This window comes from Oncorhynchus clarkii, unplaced genomic scaffold (genome assembly GCF_045791955.1).
Source record: "Oncorhynchus clarkii lewisi isolate Uvic-CL-2024 unplaced genomic scaffold, UVic_Ocla_1.0 unplaced_contig_9054_pilon_pilon, whole genome shotgun sequence".
Lineage (NCBI taxonomy): Eukaryota > Metazoa > Chordata > Actinopteri > Salmoniformes > Salmonidae > Oncorhynchus > Oncorhynchus clarkii.
In genome coordinates this window covers 322,255-343,796 of record NW_027261005.1, presented here as the reverse complement: position 1 = coordinate 343,796, position 21,542 = coordinate 322,255, and the positions used below count along the sequence as shown (strand labels likewise).

The 21,542-nt window shown below is 42.5% G+C and overlaps 1 protein-coding gene across 1 annotated transcript in view; it reads right to left on the bottom strand.

The window, feature by feature from the left end:
* Positions 1-9,245, bottom strand: part of LOC139403172 (klotho-like) — a 41,650-nt gene extending 32,405 nt beyond the window's left edge. The window contains exons 1-4 of the mRNA XM_071146877.1: positions 8,223-9,245; positions 7,143-7,389; positions 5,985-6,168; positions 544-623 (exon numbers count right to left, since the gene is read on the bottom strand). Coding sequence (XP_071002978.1) covers positions 544-623; positions 5,985-6,168; positions 7,143-7,389; positions 8,223-9,002 — 1,291 coding nt within the window. The 5' untranslated portion in view covers positions 9,003-9,245. The remainder of the gene's footprint in view (positions 1-543; positions 624-5,984; positions 6,169-7,142; positions 7,390-8,222) is intronic.
* Between the last annotated feature and the right edge of the window lie 12,297 nt (positions 9,246-21,542).

Below are 21,542 nucleotides of genomic sequence, written 5' to 3'. Positions count from 1 at the left end.
ATTTTTCTATTATCAAGACAGCTGCGGGTAACTCTTAAACTGCTTCGGACGGCTCGTGAGGTCTTCGAAATATCTGTCCATTTAGGTGCTACTTTTATAACTGAAGAGGTTTCTTGCATAGCTTTTTTTAAATGTATTTTTTTACCATCAGAGTAGGAGTAAACGTCTCTATTCTCAACACTATGATCAAGATTCAACACCGAGATGCCGTCTGAGTACGGACCCAGAGCTAGCACGGCTGATTCAACCTCGTCAGGTATTCAGGGTCAGGTGATCACCTAGTTCAGGGCTAAATTGTGAAACGTCTGGGGGTCACCGAGGAGATATATGAGAACCACTGATCTAGAAAGGGGGTTATTTTGGGGTTAAATGTTTGGGTTCAAAGAGAGGGGGTGGGGGAAGAGGACAGGGATGGGTGGATATAGAGAGGCAGAGAAGGAGAGGGAAGTGGACCCTGGTCTAAAGTAGTGCACGATAAAGACTGAACGCAGAGTTCATGATCGAAACCGTACAGTGTGTGCGTTATTAGCCAATGCTACTCACATTTCAGTGTCTCCATAATGAACCTCTTGAGGTAATACATGTTCTTAGAGTCCTCTGTCTTGATGTCTCCCTGGACAAACCTTATATGTAGGAATTACAGCTTTTACAGTTCAACACAGACTACAGTTTATAACATAGAAAACTGTACATAACATAGACTACAGTTTATAACAGACTACAGTTTATAACATAGACTACTGTTCATAACATAGGCTACTGTTCATAACATAGACTACAGTTCATAACATAGACTACTGTTCATAACATAGACTACAGTTTATAACATAGACTACAGTTTATAACAGACTACAGTTTATAACATAGACTACAGTTTATAACAGACTACAGTTTATAACAGACTACTGTTCATAACATAGACTACTGTTTATAACATAGACTACAGTTTATAACAGACTACAGTTTATAACATAGACTACAGTTTATAACATAGACTACACTTTATAACATAGACTACTGTTCATAACATAGACTACTGTTCATAACACAGACTACAGTTCATTACACACTACAGAATATAACAGACTACAGATTATAACAGACTACAGTTTATAACAGACTACAGAATATAACAGACTACAGTATCAAAACAGACTACAGATTATAACAGACTACAGTTTATAACATAGACTACAGTTCATAACAGCATAGTAACAGGGTAATAACAGTATAATAACAGGGTAATAACAGCATAGCATAACATAAGAGACTAATCATCTTTCTGTAGGCATTAACTCTGCCGTGGCTTGTTGGCCAAAGTCTATGGCGAAATGAATGGGGTTTTTGGAGGGTTTTTGGATAAACGCTGAAAATAAGGTTTGTGGTAAACACAGGCTAAGGATATCTTATAATATCCATCAGCTAACGTCACTTTTTCAGAAAGTATTCAGACCCCTTGACTTTTTCCATATTTTGTTAGCTTAAAGCCTTATTCTAAAATGTATTTTTTTTTTATGTTCCCCTCATCAATATACACACAATACCCTATAATGACATCACAGTACCCAATAATGACATCACAATACCCCATAATGACATCACAGTACCCAATAATGACATCACAAAACCTCATAATGACATCACAATACCACATAATGACATCACAATACCCCATAATGACATTACAATACCCCATAATGACAAAGCAAAAACAGGTTTTTAGAAATGTTTGCAGATACAGATAAATATATATAAAAAAATCTGAAATATCACATTTACATAAATATTCAGATGGCAGCGATTACAGCCTCAAGTCTTCTTGGGTATGAAGCTACAAGCTTGGCACACCTGTATTTGGGGAGTTTCTCACATTATTCTCTGCAGATCCTCTCAAGCTCTGTCAGGTTGGACGCAGGAGTCTCTGCAGAGCTATTTTCAGGTCTCTCCAGAGATGTTAGATCGGGTTCTGGTACGGGCTCTGGCTGGGCCACTCAAGGTCATTCAGAGACTTGTCCCGAAGCAACTCCTGTGTTGTCTTGGCTGTTTGCTTAGGGTCGTTATCCTGTTGGAAAGTGAACCTTCGCCCCAGTCTGAGGTCCTGAGCTCTTTCGGCGGCAGGTTAGAGCTTTGGACTAGTAACCGAAAGGTTGCAAGATCGAATCCCAGAGCTGACAAGGTACAAATCTGTCGTTCTGCCCCTGAACAAGGCAGGGAACTAACTGTTCCCCGGTAAGGCTGTCATTGTAAATAATAGTTTGTGCATAACTGACTTGCCAAGTTAAATAAAGGTAAAAGAAAAACAAGTTTTAAAAAAAAGATGATCAATGGAAACAGGATGAGTGTCACGCCCTGATCTGTTTCACCTGTTCCCGTGATTGTCTCCTCCCCCTCCAGGTGTCGCTGATTTTCCCCAGTGTATTTATCCCTGTGTTTCCTGTCTCTCTGTGCCAGTGTATTTATCCCTGTGTTTCCTGTTTCTCTGTGCCAGTGTATTTATCCCTGTGTTTCCTGTCTCTCTGTACCAGTGTATTTATCCCTGTGTTTCCTGTCTCTCTGTGCCAGTGTATTTACCCCTGTTTCCTCCCTCTGTGCCAGTGTATTTATCCCTGTGTTTCCTGTCTCTCTGTGCCAGTGTATTTATCCCTGTGTTTCCTGTCTCTGTGCCAGTGTATTTATCCCTGTTTCCTCTCTCTGTACCAGTGTATTTATCCCTGTGTTTCCTGTCTCTCTGTGCCAGTGTATTTATCCCTGTGTTTCCTGTCTGTGTGCCAGTTCGTCTTGTATGTTTAGTCAACCAGCTTGTTTTTCCCCGTACTCCTTTTCTATGATCTGTCTGCCCTGACCTTGAATCTGCCTGCCCTGACCTTGAATCTGTCTGCCCTGACCTTGAATCTGCCTGCCCTGACCTTGAATCTGCCTGCCCTGACCTTGAATCTGCCTGCCCTTCGGTACCTCCTGGACTCTTTTTACCTGTCCACGACCATTCTCTTGCCTTCCCCATTTTGGATTATTAAACATTGTAAGACTCCAACCATCTGTTTCCTGTGTCTGCATCTGGGTCTCGCCTTGTGCCGTGATACCTGAGCTCAATTTTGAGTCTCATAGCAAAGGGTCTGAGTACTGACATAAAATAAGATATTTCAGTTTTTATTTTAATTACATTTGCAAAAAAATAATAATCTAAAAACCTGTTTTCACTCTGTCATTATGTTGAATTGTATGTAGATTGATGAGGATTTGTAATGTTTTATTTTTCATCCATTTTAGAATGGATGCAACGTACCAAAATGTGGAAAAAGTCAAGGGGTCTGAATACTTTCCGTTAACTGACTGATATTACCTTATAGAACCAAAACCTAATAAACTTAATAAAATATCCTAAACTGGTATTAACCTCAGACCGTATTTGTGTTAATCCCAAAACCCCATAATTTCCCCATTAATTTCCCCCTTATGAACGGCTGAACGTACCAGGGGTAACTCATTTCCGTTACATAGGATTACAAGCTGGCGAGCTCTATGTCCTCTGTCCTGATATCTCCCTGGACAACCCTGTGTTATTATGTAGTAGTAACAGTTATTAGTACAGTTCATAACATGACATAGACTACAGTTCATAACATATAACATAACATCGACTACAGTTCATAACATATAACATGACAAAGACTACAGTTCATAACATATAACAATGCATAACATAGACTACAGTATATAACATATAACATGACATAATATAGACTACAGTTCATAACATACAACATGACATAACATAGACTACAGTTCATAACATAAAGCATGACATAACATAGACTACAGTTCATAACATATAACAATGCACAACCCTGTGTTATTATGTAGTAGTAACAGTTATTAGTACAGTTCATAACATGGCATAGACTACAGTTCATAACATATAACATGACATAGACTACAGTTCATAACATATAACATGGTATAACATAGACTAAAGTTCATAACATGTAACATAGACTACAGTTCATAACATATAACATGGCATAACATAGACTACAGTTCATATCATAACATAACATAGACTACAATTCATAACATGACATAACATAGACTACAGTTCATAACATGACATAACATAGACTACAGTTCATAACATATAACATGACATAACATAGACTACAGTTCATATCATAACATAACATAGACTACAATTCATAACATGACATAACATAGACTACAGTTCATAACATATAACATGACATAACATAGACTACAGTTCATAACATGACATAACATAGACTACAGTTCATAACATATAACATGGCATAACATAGACTACAGTTCATAACATATAACATAGACTACAGTTCATAACATATAACATGACAAAGACTACAGTTCATAACATATAACAATGCATAACATAGACTACAGTATATAACATATAACATGACATAATATAGACTACAGTTCATAACATACAACATGACATAACATAGACTACAGTTCATAACATAAAGCATGACATAACATAGACTACAGTTCATAACATATAACAATGCACAACCCTGTGTTATTATGTAGTAGTAACAGTTATTAGTACAGTTCATAACATGGCATAGACTACAGTTCATAACATATAACATGACATAGACTACAGTTCATAACATATAACATGGTATAACATAGACTAAAGTTCATAACATGTAACATAGACTACAGTTCATAACATGACATAACATAGACTACAGTTCATAACATATAACATGGCATAACATAGACTACAGTTCATATCATAACATAACATAGACTACAATTCATAACATGACATAACATAGACTACAGTTCATAACATGACATAACATAGACTACAGTTCATAACATATAACATGTCATAACATAGACTACAGTTCATAACATAACATAGACTACAATTCATAACATGACATAACATAGACTACAGCTCATAACATGACATAACATAGACTACAGTTCATAACATATAACATGACATAACATAGACTACAGTTCATAACATGACATAACATAGACTACAGTTCATAACATATAACATGGCATAACATAGACTACAGTTCATAACATATAACATAGACTACAGTTCATAACATATAACATGACATACCATAGACTACAGTTCATAACATATAACAATGCATAACATAGATTACAGCTCATAACATAAGATAAAAGACTACAGTTCATAACATATAACATGGCATAACATAGACTACAGTTCATAACATTACATAGACTACAGTTCATAACATATAACATGGCATAACATAGATTACAGTTCATAACATAACATGACATAACATAGACTACAGTTCATAACATGACATAACATAGACTACAGTTCCTAACATATAAAATGACATAACATAGACTACAGTTCATAACATGACATAACATAACACAGACTAATGTTCACATCATGACATGACATAACATAGACTACAGTTCCTAACATATAAAATGACATAACATAGACTACAGTTCATAACATACAACATGACATAACATAGACTACAGTTTATAACATATAACATGACATAACATAGACTACAGTTCATATCTTAACATGACACAGACTAAAGTTCATATCATGACATAACATAGACTACAGTTCATAACATATCATAACATAACACAGACTAATGTTCACATCATGACATGACATAACATAGACTACAGTTCATAACATAACATAACAGACTGCAGTTCATAACATATAATAACATGACATAACATAGACTACGGTTCATAACATAGACTACAGTTCATATCATAACATAACATAGACTACAATTCATAACTTGACATAACATAGACTACAGTTCATATCATAACATGACATAACATAGACTACGGTTCATAACATAGACTACAGTTCATATCATAACATAGCTGCATCTCATCCATATCACAGTCTGAGTTGTGGTATATTTCCATAACACGACACAATGCGATGCACAACAGTAACCTACCAGCCACTCTCTACTATGTAGATGGGTGGGTTGTCGTACTCTGCTCTGATCCAGTATAGCAGCATCCTCAGGTCCAGAACTTCAATCTGGCCAAATTTGAGACTGACGTCAATCAGCTGGTAGCTCAGAGAAGGACCATGGGACAGAGCAAAGAAGTCAGCGGTCCCCCTCACCTCATCCCTCTCTGCCTGGATAGAGGAAAGGAGAGGAAATGAGAGGAGATGAGAGGAGAGGAGATGAGAGGAGATGGGAGGAGAAGGGATGAGAGGAGAGGAGATGGGAAGAGATGGGAGGAGAGGGGGTGAAAGGGGAGGAGAGGAGAGGAGGTGAGAGGAGAGGAGATGAGAGGGGAGGAGAGGGAATGAGAGGAGAGGAAAGGGAATGAGAGGAGAGAGGATGAGAGGAGATGAGATTTGAGGAGAGGGGATGAGAGGAGAGGGGAGGGGATGAGAGGAGAGGGGGTCAGAGGGGAGGAGGGAGAGGGGATGAGAGGGGAGGGGATCAGAGGGGATGAGAGGGGAGGGGATGAGAGAAGAGGGGATGAGAGGAGAGGGGATGAGAGGAGAGGGAATGAGATGAGAGGAGAAGAGAGGGAATGAGAGGAGAGGGGAGGAGAAGGGAGGAGAGGAGAGGGAAAGAGAGGAGAGGAGAAGAGAGGGGATGAGAGGAGAGGGGAGGAGAAGGGATGAGAGAAGAGGAGAGGGGAGGAGAGGGGAGGGTAAGGGATGAGTGGAGAGGGGAGGAGAAGGGATGAGAGGAGTGGAGAGGAGAGGGGAGGAGAAGGGATGAAAGGGGAGGGATGAAAGGGGAGGGATGAGAGGAGAGGGGAGGAGAAGGGATGAGAGATGAGGAGAGGGGAGGATAAGGGATGAGAGGAGAGGAGAAGGGATGAGAGGTGAGGAGAGGAGAGGAGAGGAGAGGAGAATAACTTTCAATCTGTTGCAAAATAGAATAACAATATAACTTTCTAAAGGGAACAGGGTCCTGATCAAAAGAAGTGCACTTTAGAGGGAATAGCGTGCCATTTGGGACGGAGGGGAAGGGCCTATTCTATTCTACGTGACTGTGTGAAGGAGGGCAGGTAGAGTGGGGTCTAGTCTCTATACTAGTACTCAGGTTGAGAACCGCTGCCCTGGGTCTAGGCTAACCCCGGGCTACGTGCCTGTGTGAATGAGGGCAGGCGGTGGGACAGGTTGTGCTTCATGCTAGGGGGGTAATCTCCATCAATGAAGAGGGGTCTGGCGAACCAGCCCAACACAAAGTCCAAGGACCACTGACACGCCTGCAGGCTCTCACGCCGTGTCCTGCTGGGCTTGATCCAATGGGAGGCCAGCGCCATTGAAACTTTCCCCTGCTGCTGGGGCCGGTAGTGGCGGTCGTAGAGGTGCCACGCTGCAGCATGAGCCTGGGGGGAGGAGGGGAGAGGAGGAGAGGAGAGGAGAGGAGAGGGGAGGGGAGGGGAGAGGAGAGGAGAGGAGAGGAGAGGAGAGGAGAGGAGAGGAGAGGAGGGGAGAGGAGAGGAGAGGAGAGGGGAGGGGAGGGGAGGGGAGGGGAGGGGAGGGGAGGGGAGGGGAGAGGGGAGGGGAGGGGAGGGGAGGGGAGGGGAGGGGAGAGGGGAGGGGAGGGGAGGGGAGAGGAGAGGAGAGGAGAGGAGAGGAGAGGAGAGGAGAGGACAGGACAGGACAGGACAGGACAGGACAGGAGGAGAGGATAGGGGAGAGGAGATGAGAGGAGAGGAGAGGAGAGGAGAGGAGAGGAGAGGAGAGGAGAGGAGAGGAGAGGAGAGGAGAGGAGAGGAGAGGAGGGGAGGGGAGAGGGAAGAGACAGAGACAGAGACAGAGACAGAGACAGAGGGATGGAGATAAATTGTTTTGAATGTAAAGAATATATATATATTTCAAATGGGATTATTCTGCTTTTCCATTATTTTATTTTATGTATTTGACCATTTAGAACACAATTCAAGCACACAATGCATTTTAAATCATGCAGAATATCAAGACAAAATAATTGTAACAAATTACAGTATTTTTACATTGTGGTCCTCTAATGACGACAGTGACATTCCAGTGAATAAACTCTGACGCAGAGTTGAACAGTCCTACATGTCCTAAATGACATCCACATTCCCTTCATAGTGCACTATTTTGTACCTGGTCAAAAAAGCATTGCACTATATAGGGAATAGTGTGCTATTTTGGAAGGTGTACCTGTGATTTAGTGCTCTCACTCTCTCACCTTGAGGAGGTTGTGTCCCACTCTAAACGGCAGGTCCGGGTCATTCTTGATTCCCGGAGCCACCTTCCCAGTACCGTACCCGTTCCACGCCACCAGGAACGGGTTGTCTATCGTGATCCAATACTTCACATCGTCACCGAATGTTTGGAAACAGAAATCTGCATAATCACGGAAAAGCTCCACGAGCGCTGGGTCGCTCCACCCGCCGAACGTTCTCTGCAGGTTGTCAGGTAAGTCCCAGTGATATAGCGTGATCACCGGCTGCACGTTGATCTCCTTCAGCTTCCGTATTAGCGTCCGGTAGTAGTTGGTACCGATCTCGTTGTAGCTACCGCGGCTGCCGTTTGGAAATATCCGCGACCACGAGAGCGAGAAGCGGTAGTGACTGACCCCGAGCTGTTTGAGCGCCCGGACGTCGCTTTGGGTGTTATGGTAGCTGTCGCTGCCAACGTCCCCGGTAGCTATCCGGTTCCCGCCGCGCGTAAAAGTGTCCCAAATGGACAGGCCCTTCCCGTCTTTCTCAAACGCACCCTCCACCTGGTAAGCTGCCGTTCCAACCGCCCACATGAAGTTGTCAGGAAAGGTGTCGTAGAGGAAAGCTTTGTCACCGGGATAGTCCAATTTACTAAACCTCTCCCACGTCTTCAACCCAGCGCCCGGACCCGCGACTGCCCGGTACAACTCACAAGAAATGACCAGAACAAACGTCATGAAACGAGGGAGTTGCATCGCGCCGACTGCGTTAAGTTGAGTGAGGTCATTTACCGTGATATAAACCATTATAGACTTAATTATACAAATCGATATCCTATATAATCCATACAACCAATAGCTAGGCTACTTTAGTAGGCATATTGTCCCTACTTGTTGTGTTCTCTGAAGCGCAAACAGCCGGTTACTAGCTAGTCTATAAACGCAACTGGATGCGACAACTCCAGCACCTTTCCCCTCCTCTTCCCCCGGGACCCCGGTTAGCAGCAGCAGATCTATCAATGATTAGCCAAAAACCTTCCACGCGTAACTGACGGTCTCCGGGAGCCGGTCAATGTTACCGACCGATAATGACCAATCCCTCTCCAGGCAGGGCCATTAGCACAGGAAAGACAGATGACACTGTTTATACACCATGAGAGGAAGGGGCAATAGGAATCTCCTTAAGTCCCAAATGGTGCCCTATTCCCTTTAAAAAGCACTATTGACCAGTCTCCCTTACGGCTCTGGTCAAAAGTAGTACACATTATAGCAAATAGGATGTCATTTGGGAAGTGACAGGTAGGTCTGTAGTTGCCAAGGATTGCATTTTAATATAATATTTACCAAAGTCTACAGAATGTTTACAATGCAATAATCTTCTGTTTGCAGTGTCACTGAGATCATCGTCTTCACCCATACTGTAAATGTATTATTTAGGAATATCAAATCTGTATGAAATGCATAACACACACACACACACACACACACACACACACACACACACACACACACACACACACACACACACACACACACCCCTATGGGCGGCACAGGTGCTAAAGCTCTTGTTGACATCAACATGATGACATCATTATATGGTCCCAGCTGCCTGGGGATACATAATCAAATGACCCACAATTTAAAATATTACCCATGATGCATCTTGACCTGAGATGGATGGTAACAAAGACATAATGGGCAGTTTATCAATGTCATCTCTCCTGCCAAGACATCCTGAATCTAATGTTGATTATCAATGTCATCTCTCCTGCCAAGACATCCTGAATCTAATGTTGATTATCAATGTCATCTCTCCTGCCAAGACAACCTGAATCTAATGTTGATTATCAATGTCATCTCTCCTGCCAAGACATCCTGAATCTAATGTTGATTATCAATGTAATCTCTCCTGCCTAGACATCCTGAATCTAATGTTGATTATCAATGTCATCTCTCCTGCCAAGACATCCTGAATCTAATGTTGATTATCAATGTCATCTCTCCTGCCAAGACATCCTGAATCTAATGTTGATTATCAATGTCATCTCTCCTGCCAAGACAACCTGAATCTAATGTTGATTATCAATGTCATCTCTCCTGCCAAGACATCCTGAATCTAATGTTGATTATCAATGTAATCTCTCCTGCCTAGACATCCTGAATCTAATGTTGATTATCAATGTCATCTCTCCTGCCAAGACATCCTGAATCTAATGTTGATTATCAATGTCATCTCTCCTGCCAAGACATCCTGAATCTAATGTTGATTATCAATGTCATCTCTCCTGCCAAGACAACCTGAATCTAATGTTGATTATCAATGTCATCTCTCCTGCCAAGACATCCTGAATCTAATGTTGATTATCAATGTCATCTCTCCTGCCAAGACATCCTGAATCTAATGTTGATTATCAATGTCATCTCTCCTGCCTAGATATCCTGAATCTAATGTTGATTATCAATGTCATCTCTCCTGCCAAGACATCCTGAATCTAATGTTGATTATCAATGTCATCTCTCCTGCCAAGACATCCTGAATCTAATGTTGATTATCAATGTCATCTCTCCTGCCAAGACATCCTGAATCTAATGTTGATTATCAATGTCATCTCTCCTGCCAAGACATCCTGAATCTAATGTTGATTATCAATGTCATCTCTCCTGCCTAGACATCCTGAATCTAATGTTGATTATCAATGTCATCTCTCCTGCCAAGACATCCTGAATCTAATGTTGATTATCAATGTCATCTCTCCTGCCAAGACATCCTGAATCTAATGTTGATTATCAATGTCATCTCTCCTGCCTAGACATCCTGAATCTAATGTTGATTATCAATGTCATCTCTCCTGCCTAGACATCCTGAATCTAATGTTGATTATCAATGTCATCTCTCCTGCCTAGACATCCTGAATCTAATGTTGATTATCAATGTCATCTCTCCTGCCAAGACAACCTGAATCTAATGTTGATTATCAATGTCATCTCTCCTGCCAAGACATCCTGAATCTAATGTTGATTATCAATGTCATCTCTCCTGCCTAGACATCCTGAATCTAATGTTGATTATCAATGTCATCTCTCCTGCCAAGACATCCTGAATCTAATGTTGATTATCAATGTCATCTCTCCTGCCAAGACATCCTGAATCTAATGTTGATTATCAATGTCATCTCTCCTGCCAAGACATCCTGAATCTAATGTTGATTATCAATGTCATATCTCCTGCCAAGACATCCTGAATCTAATGTTGATTATCAATGTCACCTCTCCTGCCAAGACATCCTGAATCTAATGTTGATTATCAATGTCATCTCTCCTGCCAAGACATCCTGAATATAAGGAAACACCAATGCTGAATATGTGGTTTAGCCTTCATGTTACCAATGTGGGTCCTGAGTCCTTACTGACATTTTGTACAAAAAAAACATGTCTATTTTATTGATGATCCCACAGGTTTAGGATGATGGAGAGATGGAGAGATGGAGGGAAGGAGGGAAGGAGAGATGGAGAGATGAAGGGATGAAGGGAAGGAGGGATGAAGGGAAGGAGGGAAGGACGGATGGAGAGATGAAGGAGGGATGAAGAATGAAGGGAAGGAGGGATTACGGGAAGGAGGGATGAAGGGAAAGAGGGATGAAGGGAAGGAGGGAAGGAGAGATGAAGGGAAGGAGGGAAGGACGGATGGAGAGATGAAGGAGGGATGAAGGGAAGGAGGGAAGGAGAGATGAAGGGAAGGAGGGATGAAGGGAAGGAGAGTTGAAGGGTAGGAGGGAAGGAGGGATGGAGAGATGAAGGGAAGGAGGGTTGAAGGGAAGGAGAGTTGAAGGGTAGGAGGGAAGGAGGGATGGAGAGATGAAGGGAAGGAGGGATGGAGAGATGAAGGGAATGATATGCAAACAGAGGGAGATAACACAATGTTCCCGGGTGATCATATTACTCTCTTCTTCCTGCTTTCAGGTTGCCTAGGAACACTCTTCCGTCTGTCTGTCTCATTGGGTGGCTAAAGGCCCAGGCATCTGACACTAAATATACATCCACTGGTATCGTCTAAATAAACATATTATATTGAACCGAGGGACATGGAAGTGAACCCGTAGGTAGTACTGTGTGTCTCCCATAGTTTCTTCTGGACTTGGGGACTGTTAATTAAGAGACCTCCGGTGACATGTCTTGTGGGGTGTCCGTGCCGTGTGCCAGATAGTTGTGCTTTCGGTGCTTTCAACATGTCAAAATCTCTCACATATACAAGTACTGTTAAAGAACACCCTCTGTGTTCTGTTAGACAGGTAACTTTTTATCCACAATTATAGCAGGGGGTGTAAAGACATAACACATAAATTTTTCCATCAGCAGACTATGATCGATAATGTCAAATGACTCACTGAAGTCTAACAAAACAGCCCCCCCAAAATCTTTTTATCATCAATTCTCCATCAGCCAACCGGGACTTCGAAAAGAGCACCCAGAATAGAATACGATCGGCCGGCAGAAGCCTTTTCCCAACGTCCTCGATACAGAGCCTCCGGGAAGTATTCAGACCCCTTACAGCCTTATTCTAAAACGTATTAAATAAATAAAGATCTTCATCAATCTACACACAATAATGATAAACCGAAAAAAAACAGGTTTTTATACATTTTCCTTGACGTTATTTATACTGTACCAATGAAAAGTTTGGACCGATCTACTCATTACAGGGTTCTAGAACACCTACTCATTCCAGGGTTCTAGAACACCTACTCATTCCAGGGATTATCTTTATTTTTTACTATTTTTCTACATTGTAGAATAACAGTGAAGAAATCAAAACTATGAAATAACACATATGGAATCATGTAACTACAGTACATTTATTTTTAACAAAAAAAACAAAGTATATTTTCTATTTGAGAATCTTCAAAGTAGCCGCTCTTTGCCTTGATGACAGCTTTGCACACTCTTGGCATTCTCTCAACCAGCTTCACGAGGTAGTCACCTGGAATGCTTTTAAGTTAACAGGGGTGCCTTGTTGAAAGTTAATTTGTGGAATTTATTTCCTTTTTACTGCGTTTGAGTCAATCAGTTGTGTTGTGACAAGGTATGGGTGATATACAGAAGATAGTCCTATTTGGTAAAAGACCAAGTCCATATTATGGCAAGAACAGCTCAAATAAGCAGAGAGAAACAACAGTCCATCATTACTTTAAGACATGAAGGTCAGTCAATCAGGAAAATGTCAAGAACTTCTAAAGTTTCTTCAAGTGCAGTCGCAGAAACCATCAAGCGCTATGATGAAACTGGCTCTCATGAGGACCTCCACAGGAATGGAAGACCCAGAGTTACCTCTGCTGCAGAGGATAAATTCATTAGAGTTACCTGCACCTCAGATTGCAGCCCAAATAAATGCTTCACAGAGTTCAAGTAACAGACACATCTCAACATCAGCTGTTCAGAGGAGACTGTGTGAATCAGGTCTTCATGGTCAAATTGCTGCAAAGAAACCACTACTAAAGGACACCAATAAGAAGAAGAGACTTGCTTGGGCCAAGAAACACGAGCAATGGACATTAGACCGGTGGAAATCTGTCCTTTGGTCTGATGAGTCAAAATATAAGATTTTTTGTCTTTGTGGGATGCAGAGTAGGTGAACGGATCAAAAATTTGATTTGATTTGTGAACGGATGATCTCCGCAAGTGTGGTTCCCACCGTGAAGCATGGAGGAGGAGGTGTGATGGTGTGTGGTGCTTTGCATCATCAGCTTCCTCTTGAGAAGCTCCTGTCCCAGCTTGTGCGAAGTAAAAAAGTTATCGAATGTGATGTTGTGGCAACGGAGTCGCTGTGTCACGTCCAGGACAACCCGCATCCCTTGGTTATACTTATGGGCTCCTCCATCTGGCTTCCCCATATACACTTGAAGTTCCACGCATATGATGTAGCAGCATCACAGGCAGCCCAGATCTTCATTCCATATTTTGCTGGTTTAGACAGTATATACTGTCTGAATGGGCAGCAGCCCCTATATGGCATAAGCTGCTCATCAACAGTAACGTTGGGCCCAGGGTTGTAAAACAGGGGAAGGAGGTCCACCCACTAGTCCCACACTGACCTGAGTGCCGCTAGCTTGTCTTTCTACACTGACCTGATTGCTGACGGGCTGGTCCTGGGGGTGATTGCTGATGGGCTCGTCCTGGGGCTGATTGCTGTCGGGCTGATTGCTGACGGGCTGGTCCTGGGGCTGATTGCTGATGGGCTGGGGCTGGTTGCTGATGGGCTGGTCCTGGTTGCTGATGGGCTGGTTGCTGATGGGCTGGTCCTGGGACTGGTTGCTGATGGGCTGGTCCAGGGGCTGGTTGCTGATGGGCTGGTCCTGGGGCTGGTTGCTGACGGGCTGGTCCTGGGGCTGGCTGCTGATGGGCTGGTCCTGGGGCTGATTGCTGATGGGCTGGTCCTGGGGCTGGTTGCTGATGGGCTGGTCCCGGACACCATATGTGTAATATAAATGTGTAGGGGGGGGGGGGGGGGGGGGGCTGCACAGTGTGCATTCAATGAAAATGTGATATTTTACATGTTCTTCACAGAAAATGAGCCGAGGCCATTGAGTCTCCAGTTGAAAAATAATTCCTTGTATCATTTTTCATCTAGTAAACATTGAAAATGGGGCCCACAGACCCGAACACCACACAAGGGTTAACTCACTACTGCTATCTGAAGAAACCCTTGTTGTCTCAACTCACTACTGCTATCAGAAGAAACCCTTGTTGTCCTAACTCACTACTGCTATCTGAAGAAACCCTTGTTGTCTCAACTCACTACTGCTATCAGAAGAAACCCTTGTTGTCCTAACTCACTACTGCTATCAGAAGAAACCCTTGTTGTCCTAACTCACTACTGCTATCAGAAGAAACCCTTGTTGTCCTAACTCACTACTGCTATCAGAAGAAACCCTTGTTGTCTCAACTCACTACTGCTATCAGAAGAAACCCTTGTTGTCTCAACTCACTACTGCTATCAGAAGAAACCCTTGTTGTCCTAACTCACTACTGCTATCAGAAGAAACCCTTGTTGTCTCAACTCACTACTGCTATCAGAAGAAACCCTTGTTGTCCTAACTCACTACTGCTATCAGAAGAAACCCTTGTTGTCTCAACTCACTACTGCTATCAGAAGAAACCCTTGTTGTCTCAACTCACTACTGCTATCAGAAGAAACCCTTGTTGTCCTAACTCACTACTGCTATCAGAAGAAACCCTTGTTGTCTCAACTCACTACTGCTATCAGAAGAAACCCTTATTGTCTCAACTCACTACTGCTATCAGAAGAAACCCTTGTTGTCTCAACTCACTACTGCTATCAGAAGAAACCCTTGTTGTCTCAACTCACTACTGCTATAAGAAGAAACCCTTGTTTTTTCAACTCACTACTGCTATCAGAAGAAACCCTTGTTGTTTCAACTCACTACTGCTATCAGAAGAAACCCTTGTTGTTTCAACTCACTACTGCTATCAGAAGAAACCCTTGTTGTCCTAACTCACTACTGCTATCAGAAGAAACCCTTGTTGTCTCAACTCACTACTGCTATCAGAAGAAACCCTTGTTGTCCTAACTCACTACTGCTATCAGAAGAAACCCTTGTTGTCCTAACTCACTACTGCTATCAGAAGAAATGCTTGTTGTCCTAACTCACTACTGCTATCAGAAGAAACCCTTGTTGTCCTAACTCACTACTGCTATCAGAAGAAACCCTTGTTGTCCTAACTCACTACTGCTATCAGAATAAACCCTTGTTGTCCTAACTCACTACTGCTATCAGAAGAAACCCTTGTTGTCTCAACTCACTACTGCTATCAGAAGAAACCCTTGTTGTCTCAACTCACTACTGCTATCAGAAGAAACCCTTGTTGTTTCAACTCACTACTGCTATCAGAAGAAACCCTTGTTGTCTCAACTCACTACTGCTATCAGAAGAAACCCTTGTTGTCTCAACTCACTACTGCTATCAGAAGAAACCCTTGTTGTCTCAACTCACTACTGCTATCAGAAGAAACCCTTGTTGTTTCAACTCACTACTGCTATCAGAAGAAACCCTTGTTGTTTCAACTCACTACTGCTATCAGAAGAAACCCTTGTTGTCCTAACTCACTACTGCTATCAGAAGAAACCCTTGTTGTCTCAACTCACTACTGCTATCAGAAGAAACCCTTGTTGTCCTAACTCACTACTGCTATCAGAAGAAACCCTTGTTGTCCTAACTCACTACTGCTATCAGAAGAAACCCTTGTTTTCCTAACTCACTACTGCTATCAGAAGAAACCCTTGTTGTCTCAACTCACTACTGCTATCAGAAGAAACCCTTGTTGTCCTAACTCACTACTGCTATCAGAAGAAACCCTTGTTGTCTCAACTCACTACTGCTATCAGAAGAAACCCTTGTTGTCCTAACTCACTACTGCTATCAGAAGAAACCCTTGTTGTCCTAACTCACTACTGCTATCAGAAGAAACCCTTGTTTTCCTAACTCACTACTGCTATCAGAAGAAACCCTTGTTGTCTCAACTCACTACTGCTATCAGAAGAAACCCTTGTTGTCCTAACTCACTACTGCTATCAGAAGAAACCCTTGTTGTCCTAACTCACTACTGCTATCAGAAGAAACGCTTGTTGTCCTAACTCACTACTGCTATCAGAAGAAACCCTTGTTGTCCTAACTCACTACTGCTATCAGAAGAAACCCTTGTTGTCCTAACTCACTACTGCTATCAGAATAAACCCTTGTTGTCCTAACTCACTATTGCTATCAGAAGAAACCCTTGGTGGTTTAACTCACTACTGCTATCAGAAGAAACGCTTGTTGTCCTAACTCACTACTGCTATCATAAGAAACCCTTGTTGTCCTAACTCACTACTGCTATCAGAAGAAACCCTTGTTGTCCTAACTCACTACTGCTATCAGAATAAACCCTTGTTGTCCTAACTCACTATTGCTATCAGAAGAAACCCTTGGTGGTTTAACTCTCTACTGCTATCAGAAGAAACCCTTGTTGTCCTAACTCACTACTGCTATCAGAAGAAACCCTTGTTGTCTCAACTCACTACTGCTATCAGAAGAAACCCTTTTTGTCCTAACTCACTACTGCTATCAGAAGAAACCCTTGTTGTCTCAACTCACTACTGCTATCAGAATAAACCCTTGTTGTCCTAACTCACTACTGCTATCAGAAGAAACCCTTGTTGTCTCAACTCTCTACTGCTATCAGAAGAAACCCTTGTTGTCTCAACTCACTACTGCTATCAGAAGAAACTCTTGTTGTCTCAACTCACTACTGCTATCAGAAGAAACCGTTGTTGTCCTAACTCACTACTGCTATCAGAAGAAACCCTTGTTGTCCTAACTCACTACTGCTATCAGAAGAAACCCTTGTTGTCCTAACTCACTACTGCTATCAGAAGAAACCCTTGTTGTCTCAACTCACTACTGCTATCAGAAGAAACCCTTGTTGTCTCAACTCACTACTGCTATCAGAAGAAACCCTTGTTGTCTCAACTCACTACTGCTATCAGAAGAAACCCTTGTTGTCTCAACTCACTACTGCTATCAGAAGAAACCCTTGTTGTTTCAACTCACTACTGCTATCAGAATAAACCCTTGTTGTCTCAACTCACTACTGCTATCAGAAGAAACCCTTGTTGTCTCAACTCACTACTGCTATCAGAAGAAACCCTTGTTGTCTCAACTCACTACTGCTATCAGAAGAAACCCTTGTTGCTTTTATATAATCTCAGATTGAACTATTTCTCGAGTTTAATCAAACCCCTGGAATGTCTCCTACTCCAGTAAGGGAATCAAAGGCTTGTCTAAGAGGCCAAATTATGTCGTACAGAGCAAAATTAAGGAAGTGCAGTATTCAACGTCTAGGGGAATTTACAAAGCAAATTTGGGATTTGGATATGTCATATTCACCCTCTTCAACCGCAGATTAAAACAACAGTTTGACACTTCAGAGTTTAATCTTCTTTCAACTCGACGAGCTGAAAATCTAATGAGTAAATCTCCATACCAACATTATGAACGTGGAGAGAAATCATGAGTCAATCTCCATACCAACATTATGAACGTGGAGAGAAATCATGAGTCAATCTCCATACCAACATTATGAACGTGGAGAGAAATCATGAGTCAATCTCCATACCAACATTATGAACGTGGAGAGAAATCATGAGTCAATCTCCATACCAACATTATGAACGTGGAGAGAAATCATGAGTCAATCTCCATACCAACATTATGAACGTGGAGAGAAATCATGAGTCAATCTCCATACCAACATTATGAACGTGGAGAGAAATCATGAGTCAATCTCCATACCAACATTATGAACGTGGAGAGAAATCATGAGTCAATCTCCATACCAACATTATGAACGTGGAGAGAAATCATGAGTCAATCTCCATACCAACATTATGAACGTGGAGAGAAATCATGAGTCAATCTCCATACCAACATTATGAACGTGGAGAGAAATCATGAGTCAATCTCCATACCAACATTATGAACGTGGAGAGAAATCATGAGTCAATCTCCATACCAACATTATGAACGTGGAGAGAAATCATGAGTCAATCTCCATACCAACATTATGAACGTGGAGAGAAATCATGAGTCAATCTCCATACCAACATTATGAACGTGGAGAGAAATCACGAGTCAATCTCCATACCAACATTATGAACGTGGAGAGAAATCACGAGTCAATCTCCATACCAACATTATGAACGTGGAGAGAAATCACGAGTCAATCTCCATACCAACATTATGAACGTGGAGAGAAATCATGAGTCAATCTCCATACCAACATTATGAACGTGGAGAGAAATCATGAGTCAATCTCCATACCAAACATTATGAAAATGCTAGTCACACCAGCTGCGCCAGAGAACCGCAAACAAAACTATACCCGAGATAACTGACGAGCTGGGAAACACATGCATTGATCGTTTCGGAGGTCAGTTCATGCTTTCATAACTTTTAAAATGATACACTTCGGAGTTCGTCGGCAATACCACCTTACTCCACACCTTCTTTGAGAACTTAGGGCTTGTATACATGTCTGACCCTTTAGCTGGTCTTCCAGAGGTCCAGGTTCTACTAAAGACAGTTGGTAAATATCCGGGTTAAAGGTTACTCTACAAAAAAAAGAAAAAAGTGAATTGATGTCTTTTAATCTTGCTGTAAATTTATTTTAGTCGTGTGCCCTTCAGAGTGACGACACTGAAATTGAAATATTTGGGTCACACAATTTCAAAGATCTCTAATAAAGTTGTTGGTGTAAAAGTTTAATATTCCTAGATCCCATTTCTTTAGATACCTGCAACGGCTTAATTTTGTATCTTCATCCTCGAGTCTCGTCCCGTCACGCTCACCTACCTCCCTTCGAGATTATATTTCTTAAAGTGAACCCTCATATTAAACGGAGTATAAGCTTTATCTATACATTATTCAACTCACACAATCTGGATTCCTTGAACTCTCTTAAAAAGAACCAATGGGAAGAGGATTTAGGTGAACAACTTTCAGACTAGACTTGTCAGAGTATGCTTCAGAGAATACATTCTTCATCTATATACCTTAAGACATGCTGTAAATCAATTTAAAATAGTCCATCAGCTGTATTGGTCAAAACATTTTTTTATCCAAGGCCAGCAATAGATCTCACTTGTGACCGATGTAAGCAGGCTCCTGCTACTTTATTACACACGTCTTGGACATGAGTGGCCCCTCTAAACAGATCTATGGAGTGACACCACAGGAGGCCCCTCAGTTCTATGGAGTGGCACCACAGGAGGCCCCTCTAAACAGATCTATAGAGTGGCACCACAGGAGGCCCCTCTAAACAGATCTATGGAGTGACACCACAGGAGGCCCCTCTAAACAGTTCTATGGAGTGGTACCACAGGAGGCCCCTCAGTTCTATGGAGTGGCATCACAGGAGGCCCCTCTAAACAGTTCTATGGAGTGGCAGCGCAGGAGGCCCCTCTAAACAGTTCTATGGAGTGGCACCACAGGTGGCCCCTCTAAACAGTTCTATGGAGTGGCACCACAGGAGGCCCCTCAGTTCTATGGAGTGGCACCACAGGAGGCCCCTCAGTTCTATGGAGTGGCACCACAGGAGGCCCCTCTAAACAGATCTATGGAGTGGCACCACAGGAGGCCCCTCAGTTCTATGGAGTGGCACCACAGGAGGCCCCTCTAAACAGTTCTATGGACTGGTACCACAGGAGGCCCCTCAGTTCTATGGAGTGGCACCACAGGAGGCCCCTCAGTTCTATGGAGTGGTACCACAGGAGGTCTATGTTCCCCAGTTCTATGTGCAACAGGCTGGCATTTACTGCACTTCTAGCTAGACGTCTTGTACTGCTTCAGTAGAAGGATCGGTTTCCTCGGTTTCCTCCTACTTTTAACCATCGGCTAAACGAAGTTAAGCAACATAAAAATATTTTTTGTTTAAATAAACCAAACTTTTTTTATCCTTTGTAAAGGACATGAACCCCAGCTAATTTCACAACTCCACAAACAAACCCACATTAGAATTGTTATAATTATTTTTATAATTTTGTTTTTACTGTTGGTTTGTTTTTTGTCATTTTTTTACTATTTGATTATATATCTCACTGTATATCAAGCCTGCTTTAAGTCTGGTTTTGGGGTGGGACTCTGTTAGAGCATGGGGGGGTTGATTTGGTAGGGGGGGAGTTGGGGTTGAGGGGGGGGTGATTTGGTAGGGGGGGTGATTTGGTAGGGGGAGGTTGATTTGGTAGGGGGGGGGTGATTTGGTAGGGGGAGGTTGATTTGGTAGGGGGGGTTGGGGTTGAGGGGGGGTGATTTGGTAGGGGGGGGTGATTTGGTAGGGGGGGGTTGGTTTGGTGGGGGGGGTTGGGGTTGAGGGGGGGGGGTGATTTGGTAGGGGGGGTGGGGTTGAGGGGGGGTTGGGGTTGATTTGGTAGGGGGGGTTGATTTGGTAGGGGGGGGTTGATTTGGTAGGGGGGGGGTTGGGGTTGATTTGGTAGGGGGGGTTGATTTGGTAGGGGATCTATGTGTGTTTTCTACCTGTTCTGTCTGTGTTATCTGTATAATCATAAAAAATTTAAATACAATTTCTATTGTAAAATAAAAAGTAAAGTACAGCCTGGAGGTAAGGACACAGAGGGAGGAGTCAGACTGGAGTTGAGGGGCAGGGAGAGAGGTAAACAGTCTCCTGTGTCATGTGATTATGACCAGTCATGATCAGGAGCAGTGGAGCGTAGGGATTTTTCACCTTGACCAGAAATGGCTGGAAAGTTGTCCTTGGTGTGTGTGTGTGTGTGTGTGT